We start from the raw sequence: 21,654 nt of genomic DNA, 5'->3' as shown, positions 1-21,654 counted from the left end.
TAAGTCAAGGCCACTGAGGATGGAGAAAGAGGGATGGATTTGGGAGATATTTAAGAAATAGAATCAATAGAATATGATGAAAAAGAAGGGGGTGAGGCAGCAAGCAATTTCAGATAATTCTCAAGTTTCTAGGCTCGGTAGCTGGATGGAAGATGGTGGCATTTACTAAGATGGGGAGTAGTTAAGGGGACAGGCCGAGGACACATGCACTGTGCCTGCGGAACATCCAGCTGGACGTAGGCTGGTATTATACTTAACGATATTTGAGCCTTCCCATCAACGAGCTGTTAAAGCTTTGGATCACTCAAGAAGGAATTAAAAGGAGAGCAGTGAACTAGGACAGATCACTGGGAACACTGATGTTTAAGGGGGAAAAAAGAGAAAGAGGAAAGTTATATTCCTATTACCACCAGTATTATTTTTTAATTACAGCATCCTGAAACTTAGTTGTTAAAAGTAACCACAAACTTTGGAAAAGAGAGCTTGAAGCCACCTCTGATGCTGTAATGCAGTTCTTGTTCTCATTTTTACACTTTCATGACTAAAACCATGAAGGCCCAACAGAAGAAAATATGTGGATGAAAATTCTGGTTGAAAATCAATGTAGGCAAAGACACCAGTGAGGCTGTTACAATATGAAGCCCTAAAGATGAAATTCAGCATAATTCTATATAATTTTTTAAATTTTTTAATGTTTTATTATTATTTTTTTTTGAGAGACAGAGAGGGACAGAGTGTTAGCAGGGGAGGAGCAGAGACAGAGGGAGACACAGAATCTGAAGCAGGCTCCAGGCTCTGAGCTGTCGGCACAGAACCCGATGCAGGGCTTGAACTCACTGACCTTGGGATCATGACTTGAGCTGAAGTCAGATGCTCAACAGACTGAGCCACCCAGGAGCCCCAAAAATTCTATTTAAATTATGCTTATAAGTCTTTGATGAATTTTATTTTGATGCCACCAAGAAGCATTTCAAATGATATTTAATTCATATTAATGCCTTACCACGTGACTATCTTACAAGGCAAAAAACCAAAAACCCAAACTGCATTTCTTTGAATCAAAGAATATGATTTACCACCATTCAAGGACAGCACACCAAAAGCCTATGCATATAAGCAATTATGCTTAAATGCCACAGGTATCATAAGAGATCTGTCTGCATGTATGTGAAATAAAAAATACAGATTCAATGGTAATAAACAGAGGAAGGTAGAACAGCAATGTCAATGTGAACAATTTTCCCAACAGTTGAAGCTGTTCTAAGATAGATCATACAAGGGAAGGCAGCTGGAGATACAGAATGATAACAATTATTAGCCACTAATAACAGAAATGGAAGACATCTGTAATGAAAATGTAAGCCCCAAAGATTCAGATAGGAAGGTGCAATGCAGTCCACGCTCCTCTCTGGGACATCTGACGTGTTTCGCTACATAATGCTGTGCTCTGTGGGTTCCTCCAGGCAGTGAATGCCTTAATTCCTTCAAATATGTGCTCTCGTTGCCTCCACAGAGAATAGTCTCCAGGTGGCTTAAATTCAAGACAAATTTGAAAATCAGGCCCAAATCATTTTTATCAACAACACTAACAATACCTGCCTTCTGTTCAGTTTCCTTTCTGTGCTCATAGCCCTTGAATTCATCTTAGCTCTTAAAATTAAATCCTCCTTTTCTTCAACCATTAAAAGCTACAGGATGCCAAATGAGACTCTTGCTGATGCTCTCTCCACAGCCTCCCTCCCACCACGTATACACCATGCTGACCTTTTCCCCTTTCCTTTGGAAGTTTTGCTCCCTAATGATTTCATCTGGAGCCAGATGATTTCATCGACCATCTGTAGAAGGATAATTTCCAAATCTACTTAGCCGCCCCTGACCTAGTATTCTCCAATCAGTCACACATTTTATCACGTTCAACCACTCTTCCAGATGAATCACTGTTATGTTGAACTGCCACGTAGAAAGTTGTGTAACTTTCCACTTAGTCCTCCCTTATTAAACAGAAACATCTCATGCATGACTTTTGATGTCCTCCTTTTGCTGACCCCTTTTTCTCCTCTTAACCCAGTTTTCCCATCAAGTATGTCTACTCTCTGTGACTCGTTTGTCTAGTCTTTGAAAAAAAAAAGTACTCTGGTTTTTTTTGTCAAATTTTTTTAGTCTTATCCACTTCTTCCCTAAAATGGTGATTCATTCTTCCTTCTTCAAAACAGATATTCCTTAATTGCCTGTAAATCTGATCCTGTCCCCCCACACCTCCTTTGGTCTTGTACTCTCTTCAGGCAATAGTCTTCCAATAATTAAAACCTTTATAAGTCTCTACATTAAGAATCAAATAAAAAGCAAAAACAAAAACAAAAACAAAAACCCTGGCCCCTTACCTTTCTAAGTTCTTTGGTCCAGACTATACTTTCAGCCTTATCTTATTACAGCATCACAAGAAACCCATGCTCCATCTGAAACTGGATGAATTTAAACAACAAATACACCCCATAACTCTGCACCTGTTTCTTTACAGTATTTCCTGTGAACTTCTTTTCTCTCTCTCCCTGAAAACATTCTGTTACTTAAAGTCTGACTCAAAGGCCACCCTCTGTATATAACCTTTCATGAGCTCTGCTAAGTGGACATGATTGTTCCGTCCTGTGCCTTTCTAGTACCTCATGTCTCTCTAACACAACTTATTATGTTGAGTCTTGTGTTTTCTAAACTTCATGGTCTCTCATTCTCCTTGAGCCTTCTTGAGCATTTGGTTCTGGGCCTTGCATTAAATAATTGCTCAATAATGTTTCTGAATTCAAATGAATGGATTTAGGTAGTATGGATTCTTCACTATTCCTTGGGCATAGAATAATTGTTCCTGCCTCTATTTCTCTTCTTCTTTTGTTTCTTAGTCTGAAATCACTTCCCTTTTCTCCACCATTTGCCCAAATCATACTCCTTTTTTATTGCACAACTCAAGTTTTATCTTCTTGAAGACTGTACTGACAATATAATCATCACTGACCATTTCTTTTTCTCATGTAATATCTGTATCTCCTTAGTTGAACCCACACATCTTGGCACTTAATTGTTCACCACCATGAATGCTTTTGCATTATTTCATATGAGTTCAACTTACCAATTCTAGACAACATATTCCTAAGGAGAAGCAATTATTTGTTATATCCCCCTATAGTGTTTAGCAGAGTGCTGAGCACAGAGTAGGAGCTTATTGTAGATAATACATTGCTCCACTCATACTTTCTCTTCAAAGCCAAAGCATCAATGGCACCTGGGAATACCTGTACCTGTTACTGAGAATTCACAACCATGCCCCTCATTGAGAATTGCTTTTAGTCACCAGGACTGCCTTACTGAAGGGAAGTTCCATTCCCTCTGGGTCCAGTCAATGACTAACTCAAGGATGCACAGACCCATCCCTCTTACTGTGAATTATAACAACTCTGAAAGGACATCTCAGTTCCAGAATTTATTACAGGGTTGTCTGAAACCTCAGTGTCAATTGCATGTGGGTCAGCTTCTTCTGTCCAAACCTGCTTTTCTGTGTCTCTTGAAATGATTCCTTAATAAATCTTCTGGTCACACTTTGCCAGTTTAGAGTCTGTTTCCAGAGAACTCAATCTAAGAATGAGCTTAAATCGTTTTTTTTTTTTGGGGGGGGGGTTTCCTCTTCCTATTTAATTATGAAGTATCTCATTTTCAACATTGCAACAAGCATATCATTGTTTTCAGATCATCATTAAACTGATGTGAAATAAGTTTTATGGACCACAATAGGTAGTCTGATTTCTGTTAATAAGAATCATATCAGATATGATTAAAAGATGCCAAGTAATTCTGTACATTTTAGTAAAACATTTAGGAGTTTTAAAAGGAAGTATGTTTTAGGACAGTATTTAAAGAGATGAGAAGAAAAAAGAGAAGCAAAATTATCATCAGAGAAGAATTTGTTTAAAAAAATGTTGGCCATAGATGATATATATATTTTTTTCTTTATGACATGAATTCAACAAGTGATTCTTTATAAGGGCTGTGAAAACCATAGTGTGGCAGACTGGGAAACACAAAGATTTGGTGAGAGCTTTTGTCTATGTTCTATCATGTAGAATGTTTCCTTAATATTATATCAAACTCAGTGAGTTATGACTCAATGGAGAATTGTGTCTGAAAGGAAAACATTTTTCACAGTTTATGACTCACTCTTAAAAATAAGCACATTCCTCTAAGATAGAACCCAGACAAGTAAAATTTTAGCATAAACTAGATAAAAGTAAAGACATTTTGGTGTGATTTCTAACTTTGAAGCCATTACTCATTAAAAATAATTGCCTTTGTGTTTTTCCTAATTATTCCCAAAATCAAAAAAATATTTTTATATAAAGTGGTATCAAATTAAATGAAATAAGTGGAATACAAAATTGCCTCTGTGATATTGTCACAGTTATGTTAGAATATACATAAAATATTTTAAGGAAATATCCACTGGTATGGGACAAGGATAATCGATTTTCCTTCTTACTTGTCTGCATGTTCCCAATGTGTTACAATGACCATATAAATTTCATCCTCAGGACTTATAAAATGAATTTGACTTCAAATAATAAAGTTGTTGTTAAATGCCAGTGTGAAGGTAAAGAGAGTTGTATTCAATCCTTCAACGAGTAAGAGATAATAAAGTGATAGTATGGTTTTAAAATGATAATATGAATTGGGGGATTGTATCACATCACTGTAATCTATTTTTTTTTATTTTTTTATTTTTTTATTTTTTTATTTATTTTATTTTATTTTTTTTTTTATGAAATTTATTGACAAATTGGTTTCCATACAACACCCAGTGCTCATCCCAAAAGGTGCCCTCCTCAATACCCATCACCCACCCTCTCCTCCCTCCCACCCCCCATCAACCCTCAGTTTGTTCTCAGTTTTTAACAGTCTCTTATGCTTTGGCTCTCTCCCATTCTAACCTCTTTTTTTTTTTTCCTTCCCCTCCCCCATGGGTTCCTGTCCAGTTTCTCAGGATCCACATAAGAGTGAAACCATATGGTATCTGTCTTTCTCTGTATGGCTTATTTCACTTAGCATCACACTCTCCAGTTCCATCCATGTTGCTACAAAAGGCCATATTTCATTTTTTCTCATTGCCACGTAATATTCCATTGTGTATATAACCCACAATTTCTTTATCCATTCATCAGTTGATGGACATTTAGGCTCTTTCCATAATTTGGCTATTGTTGAGAGTGCTGCTATGAACATTGGTGTACAAGTGGCCCTATGCATCCGTGCTCCTGTATCCCTTGGATAAATTCCTAGCAGTGCTATTGCTGGGTCATAGGGTAGGTCTATTTTTAATTTTTTGAGGAACCTCCACACTGCTTTCCAGAGCGGCTGCACCAGTTTGCATTCCCACCAACAGTGCAAGAGGGTTCCCGTTTCTCCACAGCCTCTCCAGCATCTATAGTCTCCTGATTTGTTCATTTTGGCCACTCTGACTGGCGTGAGGTGATACCTGAGTGTGGTTTTGATTTGTATTTCCCTGATAAGGAGCGACGCTGAACATCTTTTCATGTGCCTGTTGGCCATCCGGATGTCTTCTTTAGAGAAGTGTCTATTCATGTTTTCTGCCCATTTCTTCACTGGGTTATTTGTTTTTCGGGTGTGGAGTTTGGTGAGCTCTTTATAGATTTTGGATACTAGCCCTTTGTCTGATATGTCATTTGCGAATATCTTTTCCCATTCCGTTGGTTGCCTTTTAGTTTTGTTGGTTGTTTCCTTTGCTGTGCAGAAGCTTTTTATCTTCATAAGGTCCCAGTAATTCACTTTTGCTTTTAATTCCCTTGCCTTTGGGGATGTGTCGAGTAAGAGATTGCTACGGCTGAGGTCAGAGAGGTCTTTTCCTGCTTTCTCCTCTAAGGTTTTGATGGTTTCCTGTCTCACATTCAGGTCCTTTATCCATTTTGAGTTTATTTTTGTGAATGGTGTGAGAAAGTGGTCTAGTTTCAACCTTCTGCATGTTGCTGTCCAGTTTTCCCAGCACCATTTGTTAAAGAGGCTGTCTTTTTTCCATTGTATGTTCTTTCCTGCTTTGTCAAAGATGAGTTGGCCATACGTTTGTGGGTCTAGTTCTGGGTTTTCTATTCTATTCCATTGGTCTATGTGTCTGTTTTTGTGCCAATACCATGCTGTCTTGATGATGACAGCTTTGTAGTAGAGGCTAAAGTCTGGGATTGTGATGCCTCCCGCTTTGGTCTTCTTCTTCAAAATTCCTTTGGCTATTCGGGGCCTTTTGTGGTTCCATATGAATTTTAGGATTGCTTGTTCTAATTTCGAGAAGAATGCTGGTGCAATTTTGATTGGGATTGCATTGAATGTGTAGATAGCTTTGGGTAGTATTGACATTTTGACAATATTTATTCTTCCAATCCATGAGCAGGGAATGTCTTTCCATTTCTTTAAATCTTCTTCAATTACCTTCATAAGCTTTCTATAGTTTTCAGCATACAGATCCTTTACATCTTTGGTTAGATTTATTCCTAGGTATTTTATGCTTCTTGGTGCAATTGTGAATGGGATCAGTTTCTTTATTTGTCTTTCTGTTGCTCCATTGTTAGTGTATAAGAATGCAACTGATTTCTGTACATTGATTTTGTATCCTGCAACTTTGCTGAATTCCTGTATCAGTTCTAGCAGACTTTTGGTGGAGTCTATCGGATTTTCCATGTATAATACCATGTCATCTGCAAAAAGCGAAAGCTTGACTTCATCTTTGCCAATTTTGATGCCTTTGATTTCCTTTTGTTGTCTGATTGCTGATGCTAGAACTTCCAGCACTATGTTAAACAGCAGCGGTGAGAGTGGGCATCCTTGTCGTGTTCCTGATCTCAGGGAAAAAGCTCTCAGTTTTTCCCCGTTGAGGATGATGTTAGCTGTGGGCTTTTCATAAATGGCTTTTATGATCCTTAAGTATGTTCCTTCTATCCCAACTTTCTCAAGGGTTTTTATTAAGAAAGGGTGCTGGATTTTGTCGAAGGCCTTTTCTGCATCGATTGACAGGATCATATGGTTCTTCTCTTTTTTTTTGTTAATGTGATGTATCACGTTGATTGATTTGCGAATGTTGAACCAGCCCTGCATCCCAGGAATGAATCCCACTTGATCATGGTGAATAATTCTTTTTATATGCCGTTGAATTCGATTTGCTAGTATCTTATTGAGAATTTTTGCATCCATATTCATCAGGGATATTGGCCTGTAGTTCTCTTTTTTTACTGGGTCTCTGTCTGGTTTAGGAATCAAAGTAATACTGGCTTCATAGAATGAGTCTGGAAGTTTTCCTTCCCTTTCTATTTCTTGGAATAGCTTGAGAAGGATAGGTATTATCTCTGCTTTAAACGTCTGGTAGAACTCCCCTGGGAAGCCATCTGGTCCTGGACTCTTATTTGTTGGGAGATTTTTGATAACCGATTCAATTTCTTCGCTGGTTATGGGTCTGTTCAAGCTTTCTATTTCCTCCTGATTGAGTTTTGGAAGAGTGTGGGTGTTCAGGAATTTGTCCATTTCTTCCAGGTTGTCCAATTTGTTGGCATATAATTTTTCATAGTATTCCCTGATAATTGTTTGTATCTCTGAGGTATTGGTTGTAATAATTCCATTTTCATTCATGATTTTATCTATTTGGGTCATCTCCCTTTTCTTTTTGAGAAGCCTGGCTAGAGGTTTGTCAATTTTGTTTATTTTTTCAAAAAACCAACTCTTGGTTTCGTTGATCTGCTCTACAGTTTTTTTAGTTTCTATATTGTTTATTTCTGCTCTGATCTTTATTATTTCTCTTCTTCTGCTGGGCTTAGGCTGCCTTTGCTGTTCTGCTTCTAGTTCCTTTAGGTGTGCTGTTAGATTTTGTATTTGGGATTTTTCTTGTTTCTTGAGATAGGCCTGGATTGCAATGTATTTTCCTCTCAGGACTGCCTTTGCTGCATCCCAAAGCGTTTGGATTGTTGTATTTTCATTTTCGTTTGTTTCCATATATTTTTTAATTTCTTCTCTAATTGTCTGGTTGACCCACTCATTCGTTAGTAGGGTGTTCTTTAACCTCCATGCTTTTGGAGGTTTTCCAGACTTTTTTCTGTGGTTGATTTCAAGCTTCATAGCATTGTGGTCTGAAAGTAAGCATGGTATAATTTCAATTCTTGTAAACTTATGAAGGGCTGTTTTGTGACCCAGTATATGATCTATCTTGGAGAATGTTCCATGTGCACTCGAGAAGAAAGTATATTCTGTTGCTTTGGGATGCAGAGTTCTAAATATATCTGTCAAGTCCATCTGATCCAATGTCTCATTCAGGGCCCTTGTTTCTTTATTTACCATGTGTCTAGATGATCTATCCATTTCTGTAAGTGGTGTATTAAAGTCCCCTGCAATTACCACATTCTTATCAATAAGGTTGCTTGTGTTTATGAGTAATTGTTTTATATATTTGGGGGCTCCATTATTCGGTGCATAGACATTTATAATTGTTAGCTCTTCCTGATGGATAGACCCTGTAACTATTATATAATGTCCTTCTTCATCTCTTGTTACAGCCTTTAATTTAAAGTCTAGTTTGTCTGATATAAGTATGGCTACTCCAGCTTTCTTTTGGCTTCCAGTCGCATGATAAATAGTTCTCCATCCCCTCACTCTCAATCTAAAGGTGTCCTCAGGTCTAAAATGAGTCTCTTGTAGACAGCAAATAGATGAGTCTTGTTTTTTTATCCATTCTGATACCCTGTGTCTTTTGGTTGGCGCATTTAACCCATTTACATTCAGTGTTATTATAGAAAGATACGGGTTTAGAGTCATTGTGATGTCTGTATGTTTTATGCTTATAGTGATGTCTCTGGGACTTTGTCTCACAGGGTCCCCCTTAGGATCTCTTGTAGGGCTGGTTTAGTGGTGACAAATTCCTTCAGGTTTTGTTTGTTTGGGAAGACCTTTATCTCTCCTTCTATTCTAAATGACAGACTTGCTGGATAGAGGATTCTTGGCTGCATATTTTTTCTGTCTAGCACCCTGAAAATCTCGTGCCAATTCTTTCTGGCCTGCCAAGTTTCAAAAGAGAGATCAGTCACGAGTCTTATAGGTCTCCCTTTATATGTGAGGGCACGTTTACCCCTTGCTGCTTTCAGAATTTTCTCTTTATCCTTGTATTTTGCCAGTTTCACTATGATATGTCGTGCAGAAGATCGATTCAAGTTACGTCTGAAGGGAGTTCTCTGTGCCTCTTGGATTTCAATGCCTTTTTCCTTCCCCAGTTCAGGGAAGTTCTCAGCTATTATTTCTTCAAGGACCCCTTCAGCACCTTTCCCTCTCTCTTCCTCCTCTGGGATACCAATTATGCGTATATTATTTCTTTTTAGTGTATCACTTAGTTCTCTAATTTTCCCCTCATACTCCTGGATTTTTTTATCTCTCTTTTTCTCAGCTTCCTCTTTTTCCATAACTTTATCTTCTAGTTCACCTATTCTCTCCTCTGCCTCTTCAAGCCGAGCTGTGGTGGTTTCCATTTTGTTATGCATTTCGTTTAAAGCGTTTTTCAGCTCCTCGTGACTGTTCCTTAGTCCCTTGATCTCTGTAGCAAGAGATTCTCTGCTGTCCTGTATACTGTTTTCAAGCCCAGCGATTAATTTTATGACTATTATTCTAAATTCACTTTCTGTTATGTTATTTAAGTCCTTTTTGATCAGCTCATTAGCTGTTGTTATTTCCTGGAGATTCTTCTGAGGGGAGTTCTTCCGCTTGGTCATTTTGGATAGTCCCTGGCGTGGTGGGGACCTGCAGGGCACTTCCCCTGTGCTGTGGTGTATAACTGGAGTTGGTGGGCGGGGCCGCAGTCAGACCTGATGTCTGCCCCCAGCCCACCGCTGGGGCCACAGTCAGACTGGTGTGTGCCTTCTCTTCCCCTCTCCTAGGGGTGGGATTCACTGTGGGGTGGTGTGGCTCGTCTGGGCTACTTGCACCCTGCCAGGCTTGTGATGCTGGGGATCTGGCGTATTAGCTGGGGTGGGTAGGCAAGGTGCTCGGGGGCAGGAGGGGCAGGCTTAGATAGCTTCTCCTTAGGTGATCCACTTCAGGAGGGGCCCTGTGACAGCGGGAGGGAGTCAGATCCGCTGCCGGAGGTTTGGCTCCGCAGAAGCACAGAGTTGGGTGTTTGCGCGGAGTGAGCAAGTTCCCTGGCAGGGACCGGTTCCCTTTGGGATTTCGGCTGGGGGATGGGCGGGGGAGATGGCGCTGGCGAGCGCCTTTGTTCCCCACCAAACTGAGCTCTGTTGTCAGGAGGCTCAGCAGCTCTCCCTCCCTTTGTCCTCCAGCCTTCCCGCTTTCCGAGCAGAGCTGTTCACTTATGACCTCCCAGACGCTAAGTCGCGCTTGTTGTGGGAACACAGTCCGTCGGGCCCTTCCGCTTTTGCAAGCCAGACTCGGGGGCTCTGCTTGGCCGGCGAGCCGCCCCTCCGCCCCGGCTCCCTCCCGCCAGTCCGTGGAGCGCGCACCGCCTCGCCGCCCTTCCTACCCTCTTCCGTGGGCCTCTCGTCTGCGTTTGGCTCCGGCGACTCCGTTCTGCTAATCCTCTGGCGGTTTTCTGGGTTATTTAGGCAGGTGTAGATGGAATCTAAGTGATCAGCAGGATGTGCGGTGAGCCCAGCGTCCTCCTAAGCCGCCATCTTGCCGCAACTCCCCACATCACTGTAATCTATAAGACACCGGAAAACTGATAGAACTTCACTTGATCTCACTTTTTAAAATCTGTGATTAGTGACCTTCGAATACATATTCTAAGCTTACAATATCCTCATAGTATGCTATGATTTTAAAATTGAAACAACAAACTTTTTTTCATCTTGCTGCCTAGGTACTTGGCTGGTTTACTTTCATTACTTCTCTATCTTCTTTGCTGCTTCCTCTTCATTTTTCCCACTTGTAAATATTGGAATACTCCAGAGTTCAGTTTTTATTCACTTTCTCTTATCTTTCTACACTCAGTTACTTCATGATTGCATCTCCTTCCATGAATGTAAAGACCATACCATACATATGCTGAAACTCCTAAGTGTGTTTCTCTAACCTGGACCTCCCCTCTGACCTCCGAATTTGTCTAACCATCAACTCAGCAAGTCTATTTAGATAATTGATAGGCATTCAAATGTAGCCTATCCAGCCTAGAATCTTGAACCCCTCAAATCTCTAACCTTGACAGTCTCCTCCATCTCAGCTATTAGCGACTCTCTTCCTCCAGTTACTCAGGCCAAAAGCTTTGGATTCATGCTTGACATCTCCTTTTCTCTTAGATCACACATCCAAGTTATTAGCAATTCCTTTTGCCTCCATATTCAACATATATCTAAAGCTCAACTACTTTTCATCACTTCCACTATTACCATCCTGGTGGAAGCTACCATGATCTTTGGTCCAGATTATTGTGATGGACTCCTAATCATTCTCATAGATTCTGCTCCAACACACTGTTATCTCAAAAGAGCAACTACAGCGACATGCTAAAACTGTTCATCAGATCATGCTGTCCATTTGCTCAATGACTTCTTATCTTACTGAGGGCAAAGGCCAAGATCCTTGCAGTGGCCAAATAGAAGTAGAGTGGCCATATAATATCATCAAATCAGAATACTTACAAGAGTTCTAAGATGCTGAATGTCATGAGACATCCAGAAAATACTTACAATTAGTGCTTTCCTAGGCAAAGCTGAACTACGGACCCATGGTCACCCTTCCTCTAAGAGTCCATACTATCTGCTTCCCTGTCTATTTCCGTGGTCTTTTCTTGTATTACTCTCCCACATGCTAACTGCTCCTACCATGCTACCTTTGCTGTCCCTTGAACACACCAAGAACATCCCACTCTCAAGACCTTTGCAATCACTGTTCCCTCTGTCTGAAGCAATCTTCTTCAAGGTCTCCATATTGCTTGCTTCCTGAAAGATATTTGGAAACTTTAGTGGGGATCTCAGTTAGACCACCGAATACATGGCTCATTTGTTCTACTAAATGCAGATGTAAATTTGTGAGTTATCTTCAGTGAAAGTGCTGACTGAAGTTTTGGACATAGATAAGATTGTGCAGGGGAGATATTAGAAAGACTAATGACAGTGTAATGACTGATGAGAGGAAGATGATAGAGATGGAGAAGGAATTTCCCCCAAGACATGCATTTACCCTTTCTCCAGTGTACCACTAGCATGGTAACTTTTAAACTGCTGTCATGATTTGTAGTATTAGCTACAAATTCAAATTGCTTGTGTTAAATTAACCCCAAATCTTAACCTCTTACTAGCTAGGTGACCTTTGGCAATTTACCTAATCTTTCATGATGTTTTTCTTTCTTCTTTTTTTCTTTTTTGTAAAATGAAGATAATAATACTCATAGAATTGAATTGTACATTAATTGATAAGTCTAAGGTGACTAGAACAATGTTTGGCCATATTCACAATGCTTGGCTCATTGGTTATGTTGTTATTGTAGGAGAATTCCTCTGAACTTCTGAAAAGTTCTGAACTTCTATTTCATTCAAGGTTCTGGCTGTATGAAGTGTCTCATGGTCTGGAAACTGGGTGGAAAGTCATGTCTTACATGATTGTTCAACCAAGCTCTCTTTCTACATGGGCTGCACTGGAATTTTTTGTCATTATTGTTTAGAAAAAACTAAGCCCAGCTCTCACAGTCAGCCCATCTAATAGGGCCCAAATAGTAGGCCCTTTATCAATTACTCATCACCAAAGATATTATATTTCACAGTTAGGCTTTTTTTTTTTTAACCATTCTAACCCTATTGTCTCTTAACAGCTTTCAACAGTTATTCTCACTTTGTTTCTGGTGATCTGGTGAGATCTAGAGATGCTCTTTGGCCTTTGCTCACTCCTGTCATCTCCACTGAAGCAAGGAGTTTATTTCAGCTAGTCTGTTTTCCACTTCCATCTCCAGACTAAAGACACATTTATGTGGAGGCTTTCAAAAGCACTGGCAATACTTCACTGTGTATCTCTCGAGATCTTGGTGGTCCATCCTGAGACTATAGTTAGAAGGTATGTCTTGTCTCACATAGGATAAGCCATTCCAACATTTCTATCTTAAGTTCTTTAATTCTCCATCTGGTAGGAATTTTGCGATGTCTCAAATCATTTTGTTCATTTAATTTGGGCTGCCTTAGAGGCCTGGTTCAGTCAACCAACCATGTTAATAATTATAACCTAGAATTTTCTGTTAACTTTCACATATTGGTACATTTTGTCGAATCTGAATTGCACAATTCTTCTTTGTCTAGTACCTCAGAACCCACTTCCACACATATTGTCCAGATTTTAGAACAAATTGTTTAATTAAATTTTTTCTTTCTTTTTATGTGTAAGCCTCCTCCTGAGATTGACTTTTTAGTTGTTATAATTGCTCTTCAATGCATTCTGGGATCTGGCTTTATTTACAAATCTGTAGACAATAAGCGGTGGTGGGAGTGAAGTATGAGAAGAATTGTTCTCTTATAGACATCTTTTCATCTCAAGAAAGGCAAAAATATTACCAGGCAGAAAATAAAGGGTCCTATTTTACATGGTTAGAGTAATTTAATATGAAACAGGAATATTTGAAGAGAGTTCTTTCAAAAATCCCATGCGGATTTTTGGGTCCTATTATTTCCCACTTATGTATCAGTCAAACAAGGAATTTGAAAATCCATTTAGATTTATGTTGAAGTTTGCTGATCTGCAAAATTAAGGTTTATATTTGCTTTTTGGTAATCTCAAACCTGTGCAAATAGATGAGTTTTAAAATGTGTTTTTTCACATTTATATACTTATTTCAGCACAGTCAGAGAAAGGCCAAAACTTTCCTCCTGCACCTTGAGCCAAGAAGTTAGGGGTTTGAACTTGTCATTCTCTTCCTGTGCATCGCCAATAAAGCAGACACACCCACTTGCAGGACTGCAATTTCTCATGAAATTTAAATGTCCTGCTGTGTAGCAGATGTCATTCATCCTCTTCAGCCTTAGCTTCAAAGTGCAAATTATTCCTGGTGATGACAGATGTGAGTCTTATCTCCCTAGGCTGCCAAGTTCTCATCTCTGCATTCACATTGGATTTTCCTATATTTACCCCTAACCAGCTCAAACATTTGATCCCAGAGTTTTTCCATTTTCCTGAATTTCTGTTCACCACCATCACCGCTGTTATCAATTGCTGACCTAGTCGGGGTTCTGTGTTACAAACAACGTAAATCAACTTGGTTGTTTTAAGTAGAAATGTAATTTATAGATTTTGTCCAAAGTTCAAGGAAATTCAGAGAAAGCTATAGAAGCCAGGCTCATAAATAAACAGAAATGAAGAGAATGCTGACATTCAGTGCTGTATTCAAAATCATACCCCAAAAGCAGCCTGGTGAAACCATCATAGTACTGCACATTAGATGCTATTTTGGGCATAAGGCTGCAGGTGGAATTAAGGTTGCTAATCAACTGACCCTGAGATGGGGAGATTATCAGAAATTGTCAAAGTTGCACCCAGTGTAATTATAAGAATCCGTATAAATAAAAGAGGGAGGAGAGTCAATGCCAGAGTGATGCAATGTGAAGAAGACTTAGCCAAATATTTCTGGCTTCGAAGATGCCTAAATTTAAAACTCCACATCATTTAATTTTAATGCATAATGCAAACTCAGCTTTCTCTCTGTCTCTCTCTCTCGGTCTCTGTCTCTTTGTCACAAATATATATATATATATATATATGCACGGTTTGTGGGTTCGAGCCCCATATTTGGCTCTGCATTGACAGTGAAGAACCTGCTTGGGATTCTGTCTCCCTCTTTCTCTGTCCCTCCCCTGCTCTCTCTCAAAATGAATAAACTTTAAAAAAATTTTTTTAAATAAATAAATCATATAGACTAAGCAAACTTCAAACTATAAAGTCAAATGTGCAAGACTATACTTATGGTAACTAAAAGAATAAGAATTTGATGGTAGAAAAGGACCTGACTCAAGAGGGCAATGAGGCAGTGTGCAGTAAAAATGTGGTAGAGAAGCCTCAACCTCCAATTATTCTTAATATTAACGTCTGTTTTGCCAGACCCTGCTTTCTTCCGCTAAATTACCAGCATCTTCCTTCTTGATTACTCCCACTTTGGGGACCGTCGAATTTACAATGTTATTATTTCCAAGGATGACTCAAATAGAACATCCTCAGTTTTCAATATGCCCCAGGAGTTTCACTGATGTAAAAATCTGATGTAAAAATCTGCGAGATTCCCCACTGAGCATTATCTCTCTTCTGAACAGAGATTATTATCTCATATTCCTGAGCTCGTTACATTACTAAGCTAGAGAGTTAGAATTCAATATGCCTTTTTTCAAGTATGCTTAAAGAATTCAATATGCTCCAGAGTTCATGAGTGTACACATGCATTTCTTGTAGCTATGAAAAGTGACAAAAACCAGGAGTGTTTTATTATGATATTTTATTATGGGTGTCTGTAAGAAAAAAAGATCAACAACCACATACAAGTTTACAAAGTTAAGTTTCAACACATTCTCTGTGTTACTGTGACAACAGCAGCCTCATTTGTTTCTTGTTGTTGACTTTTACAGGATCAAGGGAGAGACACGCCAATAAATCTTTTTGACAGGAGACATGTACAGATGGTGTGCATTTATGTTTTGAAGGCAAGGCAACAACTCTGACCTAGAGTTTTTAAAGTGAAAGTACATTAGCACCATAATATGTGTCTTCAAAGCCTTCCCAAATATCAGTAATCTTGATCGTTTCAGCAATGACAAGAAAAGAGAAAAGCACCTTTAAAAGCAGTTGGTATCCAAGATTCAAATGTGGATTTTAAAATATTTCCTTAAATTCTTATGCTATACTTTTTTCTTACGCTATCACTTTTTTGGGAAGTGAATGAATGAAATTCATAAGTTTTGCCGATTTATATAATTTTTCTCGTCTTCCGGGACTTCTAGAATTCATCTGTATTTCTGACCAGGTTGAGGTAGTTGAAACAGGGAGGTCTTTCCTAATTTCATGTTTGACTATTTCAGAAAGAAAGGTTATCTTTTAATGGTAAGCCTAGTCATTGCTCTGCAAATGGGCTAGGATTCAAAGAATGTAACACAGTGTTATTTTAAGAGTGTTGAAGTTTATTTATTATAGCACCATTGAGACATTTTGAAATTGGAATTGGTAAAAAAATAGAACAAAAAGCATTTGAACTGTATTTGGTGTAACAGCAAAAAAAAAAAGTATCCTTTTTTGCCAAATTATACTTTTTCCAAAACTTTTGGAAATAAATAACTGGAATCGAGTTGGTCACTTGTACTGGTTGACAAGGTTAGAACGAGAGGAACACATATGGGGTGTGAATTTTTTTGCTGGGGTTTCAGATAGAGTTTGGTTTATAAAAAGCAAACGGGCCCAATGTCCACACCAAATTCTTGATCAGGACCACCAACATCATAGGGTGCAATATCTACAATAGGTAATCTCACGGCCTTGCGTGTTCGATATTCGAAGACTGTTTTGCCCCATTCCCCAGTGTGTTTCTGTAAAAAAGAGCAAAACAATGTAAGTGATTATGACATTATAATTACTCAGACACTTCCTCTGACTGACCAGGTTAAAAAAAATAGTTTGCTCTAAGGGAATTGCTAACTTTCCATGTTATCTTCCATGCATATGAGACCTGTTCCATTTTAAAGCTATAATCATACGAGATAATAAACCATATTGTTCATCAAAAGCCTTATAGAACTTCAAAGAAAACCCAGCAGAGAGATCGCTACAGGCCAGTGCATTCTCAGGAGGCCTGGTTCTGTCTGGTCACAGCTACCAAGTAGATGACAGGTTTACTAGAAGTGGATAGGTCTCTCGTAATGGAATTTGTAATTCTAGAAGTGTTTTCTCCCTTTGGTCATAAATGGTAAAAACAAAGAATAGATTTAAAGTTAACCTTGAAAATTGAGAAGAAAGCAGAGATTTTAGATTTGAGTCCATATGAGGGCTATTATGCAGAATGTATAGTAAGCATCCAGATTATCTGATAAAGTTTATATTATGGATTTAAATTTTTCAATTGCTTTCATTTCAACTGATTTCACCTGGAGGTTGGGAAGATATATTTTTTTGTGTAGTATTGAACATTCCCTGCAATGAATCAGTAGATTCTATGGGACTTGCACCAAATGCTATCTTTTGTTCACCCTCATTATTTTCCTTTCTGCTTTTCAAAATAGCATGATTAAACTAAAAATGCTGAGATCATTGTGACCCTTGCTTATAAAAATGTTATTACTTACAGTGCAACCATCCTCCAGAACTGTGTATGTGAATTTGCTATTCCCTTCAGCCTTGAATTCACCTTCATTTGAACCCATCAGCCTCAGGGCTTTCTTTACATTCCCACTGGCCTGATCCATGTATGCAATGCTATTCTTGCAGTGATACGTGATGTTTTGGGAGGCCCGGCTGGAGAGAAGTCGGAGGAATGCCAGCTGGACATCGAGGATATCTTCAGGAAGGTCAGGATTGCCATAGCTAAACTGTGGAAGGGAACAAACAAAACTGCTTGAATATCTTAGTTGCAACCGTATTTCCTAAGGGATTCATGCAGTATAATATGGTCATTATAATGTAGGTTATTCGTATATTTTATGAATGAATATTTTATATACAAATATGTTTTATTGCATGTATAACATATAACGCTAGAGTAAAAAAGGGTGTTAAGAATTGAAAGAAAGGGGGTTGCATACAAGAATAAGGAATCTACTCCTGAAATCATTGTTGCACTATATGCTAACTAATTTGGATGTAACTTTAAAAAAATAAAATTAAAATTTAAAAAAGCATAATTCAGTCTAACCTAACTTTGGGAGAGAAGTTATAAAAGTTATAAAATTAGTCACCTGAATACATAAAATCATTTGGGCTCTTCTATTTATTAACTAACTTAGCTTTGTGATAAACAAGTAGATGGAACCAGAAAAGTCAGGTAAGTAGGAATGATTTAGTTAAAAAAATATATCCTTTATTACCTGAAAACCACCATCCATGGTTTCTCCAAACCAAACATGTTTCTTCTCAGCACCAGAATCTATCCACCAGTTCTTACGTGGAACATTCACAGGACTGGCATTTATGCATGTTTCCCCAGTTTCCATATTACAGAATACTTTAATAGCATCCAACTTGCAGCCTTGGTTAGGATCAATCCAATATTCTCCTGAATGGTCACACACACACACACACACACACACAAAAGAATGGGAATTGGTTATAAAATCCAGTAATGAAGTTTAGGCCAGAATGATTTTGTTTGTTTACCTGGTAAGGCATGCAAAATGTTACTTGCTAATGTATTTGTATTTTATAGTACAATATAATATAGAAAATTTTAGATTGAAATTCTTGAGGTAAAGAGTTAGCTATGATAATTAAAAAGCACTGATGTACAATATAGCGTCTTGATATTGAAAAATAATGATATAGTAAGCCAAGACATTTTGATTGGTATTTTGTATTTATTGAACTCTCTCCCTCTCTTTTAAGATGATTATCTATTTAATGTGGGTTTACTAACTAATGTAAGCTTTTGGTCTAATCTAGATCTATGCCAGTAGGTTTAACCCACTGATGGTTAGTCTCCATTTTAAGTAATTTTCAGAAATGACTCCTAACAAAGACAATGTTCCATTGCCGAGATACTTGAAAGCCTGAAATAATCTTTGCCTCTCAGAAAGAATTAACCCAATATATGCAAAACCTTATAATATTACAATATTTGATTTTATTTTATATAAGTCTGGGATTTTTCATTTCATTGTTTCTTAATATGAAAAATCTAATAATTAGATTTATTAAAAATTAATTGCATTAAATAAATACTGCAAAATTAAATTGCAAATGATGTCTGTTATCAAGCTATATAAATTTTATCCTGAAAACACTGTGATATATGTTGCTTTATCATTCAAATAACTTTGGAATGATATGCAGAAACATACCAGACTATGACTTATATTAAAATTTCTGCAAAACTGTCTTTAAATTTTCCCACATTTGGAATATTTTGAAGGCATTTATGTTACAGCCAAAGTACACCTTCAGTTTCTATTTTCTTAAAATATCAAGCAGTTTCAATTCAACTAACATTCTTTAAGTACTGTTTTGGCTATAACATTTTTTCTATTTTCAGTGAAAGTTTTCTTTTCCCCCAATTCTAATATAAGCAGCTTTCTCTGGAGTCCTGTTGCCATGAATACAAAAGACTCCCCAACATACCACTCTGGAGTTCAGGATGGCAGAACTTCAGGTCTCGGCAGTTCCGAGCTGGGTGTTTACGGGACCCATCAGGACTAATGAGGCTCTCTATCTGTCCATTGACTGATTTGAGTGAGGTCATAATCTCCTCGGTGTTGATTTTGAAATCCATTGGTTCATCTCCATAATATGGGGCAAATCCGCCAGCTTTTTCACCTCCAATACTAGGGAAGACACCCCCACCAGCACCACAGCATGGACCAGGGGCACCAGGAGGTCCAGGAGGACCCGGTTGTCCTGGGTGACCTGGGGAGCCCTAGGATGGGTAAGAACAGGCATCATTGAGGTGTACTTGGTCTTTGCTGAAAGAACATGTTGTTAGGCCAATAAAATGCATTAAAAACAGTCATGTTATGTCATCAAAATTATTTTAAGAAAGATTTATTTGAGTTGTTTTATAATCAAATGATAACCGAATTATAATACATTCAATTTGTTGCCATGAGATTTATTGTGCTCCCCTGTATACGAATCAGTGGAGTTAGAGCACAAATTTTACTCTATCATGTTTCCTTCTGAATAAATGATGTAAACAACTCTAATTCTGACATGACAGAGGAAATATGACCAGAAACCTAGATTCTGACCCCGGATTTGTCATTAACTTTGTGTCTTTGGGCTGATGACTTATTTGCGTTTCAATTACCACATGTGTTAACTTGGGGGGATAAGGGTTTCATTCCACTTATGCCAAAGACGTAGGATAGGAAGGCAGTAGGAATGACGGTACCAGTAGCAAAACAGGAGTCATGGCAGCTGTTTGAGAAGTGAGATGTACCACACGCTTGCAAATTATTATGATTATCGTGATTGTGAGATCTCTAGTGTGAAATCAACACTGGCAGAGTTCATTTGGTTACTTGGGCTTTTGCCTTTATTCTGAAACAACTGCTCTCCGATCGAACTGCAAAAAGGTTTTTTCTCTTGTGGCTATCGTGTGCTGGAGAAAGTCTTAATGCGGTAGAGAATGTCTTAAAGCCATTGCTCATTTTCTAAATTAAACTGGATGCTTACATTGTGTTTAACTCACTCTCTCAGTTTTAAAGTCTTGCAAAGTGTTTCTGGAAACATGAAGATTGCAGCACATTAAATGCACATATTTGTAAGAGATGTCTTACCTCAGATCCTCTTTCACCTCTGTTACCTCGAGGCCCCGGGGGTCCAATGGGACCTGGATGTCCACTTGTTCCATCTTTGCCGGGGGGCCCACTGGGTCCAACAGGTCCCTAAAAAATGTCATGATATCACAGTGCTAGAATATCTTTCTCCAGTGCTAACATTTTAAAAACACTGATTTTCCAATATCATTCTGTGGCACTTACTCTGGGGCCTGCGGGTCCTGGACTACCAACTGCACCTTGGTGACCAGCAGGACCCTGCAAGGAAGAGAAGGGTGGATATTAATGAAGACTTCTGAAAGATTTATGAAACTGTACACTCACGATCAAATCAAGAAACATGGGGATCATGGTGGAATACGGTTTTCTCTTTCCTTAATCTCCCCACTGTCTCATGCCAACTACTATTTCAGATAAGCCCTTGAACCCTTTCTCACCTCTCTGTTAGCATCTTCTCTTAAAGATGGGCATTTTTCTACTTTTGGTCTCTACCATTTGCCTATCTCATCAGTTAACACACACCGAAGGGGATTTTCTAACAAAATGGATGCACTTACTGGAGCACCTGGGGCTCCTGGATTACCAGGGAATCCTCGATGTCCTTTGATGCCATTAGAACCACGTTCACCTGTTTCACCTTTGTCACCACGTGGGCCTTGGGGACCCTTTACAAACACATTTCAAATTAAGGTCATAAACACACATACATATTAGTAACACAAAACAGAATTTATAGCAATTAAGTCTATTTGATGACATTCTATTAGCTACAGATCCCATCGACACTGCATACATGCAACAATAAAGATTGTTCTTGTAACTTTCATTTCTGGATGGATAATGGCATGAAACTCCAGTGTCTGATATATAAGTCCTTGGCCCCAAGAAACTTTTAGATCCTGAACTGCTTTCTGTATCATGAAAGGAAACTTAAAATTCTGTCCCATAGTGACGTGTTTTGTCATCTCCTTTTCTGAACAGGCTGGAAAATAGAACACTTCTTATACCATGGAATGAGTTAAAAAAAAAACTCACAGGAGCACCTCGGGAGCCAGCAGGACCTGGAGCCCCAGAAGGACCAGCAGGGCCCTGAAATAAAACCAAACACACAGGGAATTGTTTATTAATTGATATAGGTTTCTTTCCTTTAAAAGTGAATAGTTTCACAGTGATGGAAGAATAGTAT

General features: G+C 38.5%; 1 protein-coding gene across 4 annotated transcripts in view; it reads right to left on the bottom strand.

Annotated features, from left to right (window-relative positions):
* Positions 1–1,412: 1,412 nt before the first annotated feature.
* The window catches only part of COL3A1 (collagen type III alpha 1 chain), a 54,591-nt gene continuing 34,349 nt past the window's right edge, over positions 1,413–21,654 (bottom strand). For 3 of the 4 annotated variants that reach the window (XM_043577272.1, XM_043577276.1, XM_043577275.1), the window contains 8 exons: positions 21,504–21,557; positions 21,026–21,133; positions 20,673–20,726; positions 20,469–20,576; positions 19,312–19,606; positions 18,066–18,253; positions 17,328–17,570; positions 15,477–16,574 (listed from right to left, as the gene is read on the bottom strand). In XM_043577272.1, coding sequence (XP_043433207.1) covers positions 16,428–16,574; positions 17,328–17,570; positions 18,066–18,253; positions 19,312–19,606; positions 20,469–20,576; positions 20,673–20,726; positions 21,026–21,133; positions 21,504–21,557 — 1,197 coding nt within the window. In that variant the 3' untranslated portion in view covers positions 15,477–16,427. Of the gene's footprint in view, positions 1,458–15,476; positions 16,575–17,327; positions 17,571–18,065; positions 18,254–19,311; positions 19,607–20,468; positions 20,577–20,672; positions 20,727–21,025; positions 21,134–21,503; positions 21,558–21,654 lie in introns of those variants that run through there. The other variant, XM_043577274.1, reaches the window with a different exon arrangement.

The sequence above is a fragment of the Prionailurus bengalensis genome, chromosome C1, assembly GCF_016509475.1.
Source record: "Prionailurus bengalensis isolate Pbe53 chromosome C1, Fcat_Pben_1.1_paternal_pri, whole genome shotgun sequence".
NCBI classification, from domain to species: Eukaryota; Metazoa; Chordata; class Mammalia; order Carnivora; family Felidae; genus Prionailurus; species Prionailurus bengalensis.
The sequence above is the reverse complement of the archived record's forward strand: the minus strand, read 5'-3'. Positions and strand labels throughout refer to the sequence as shown.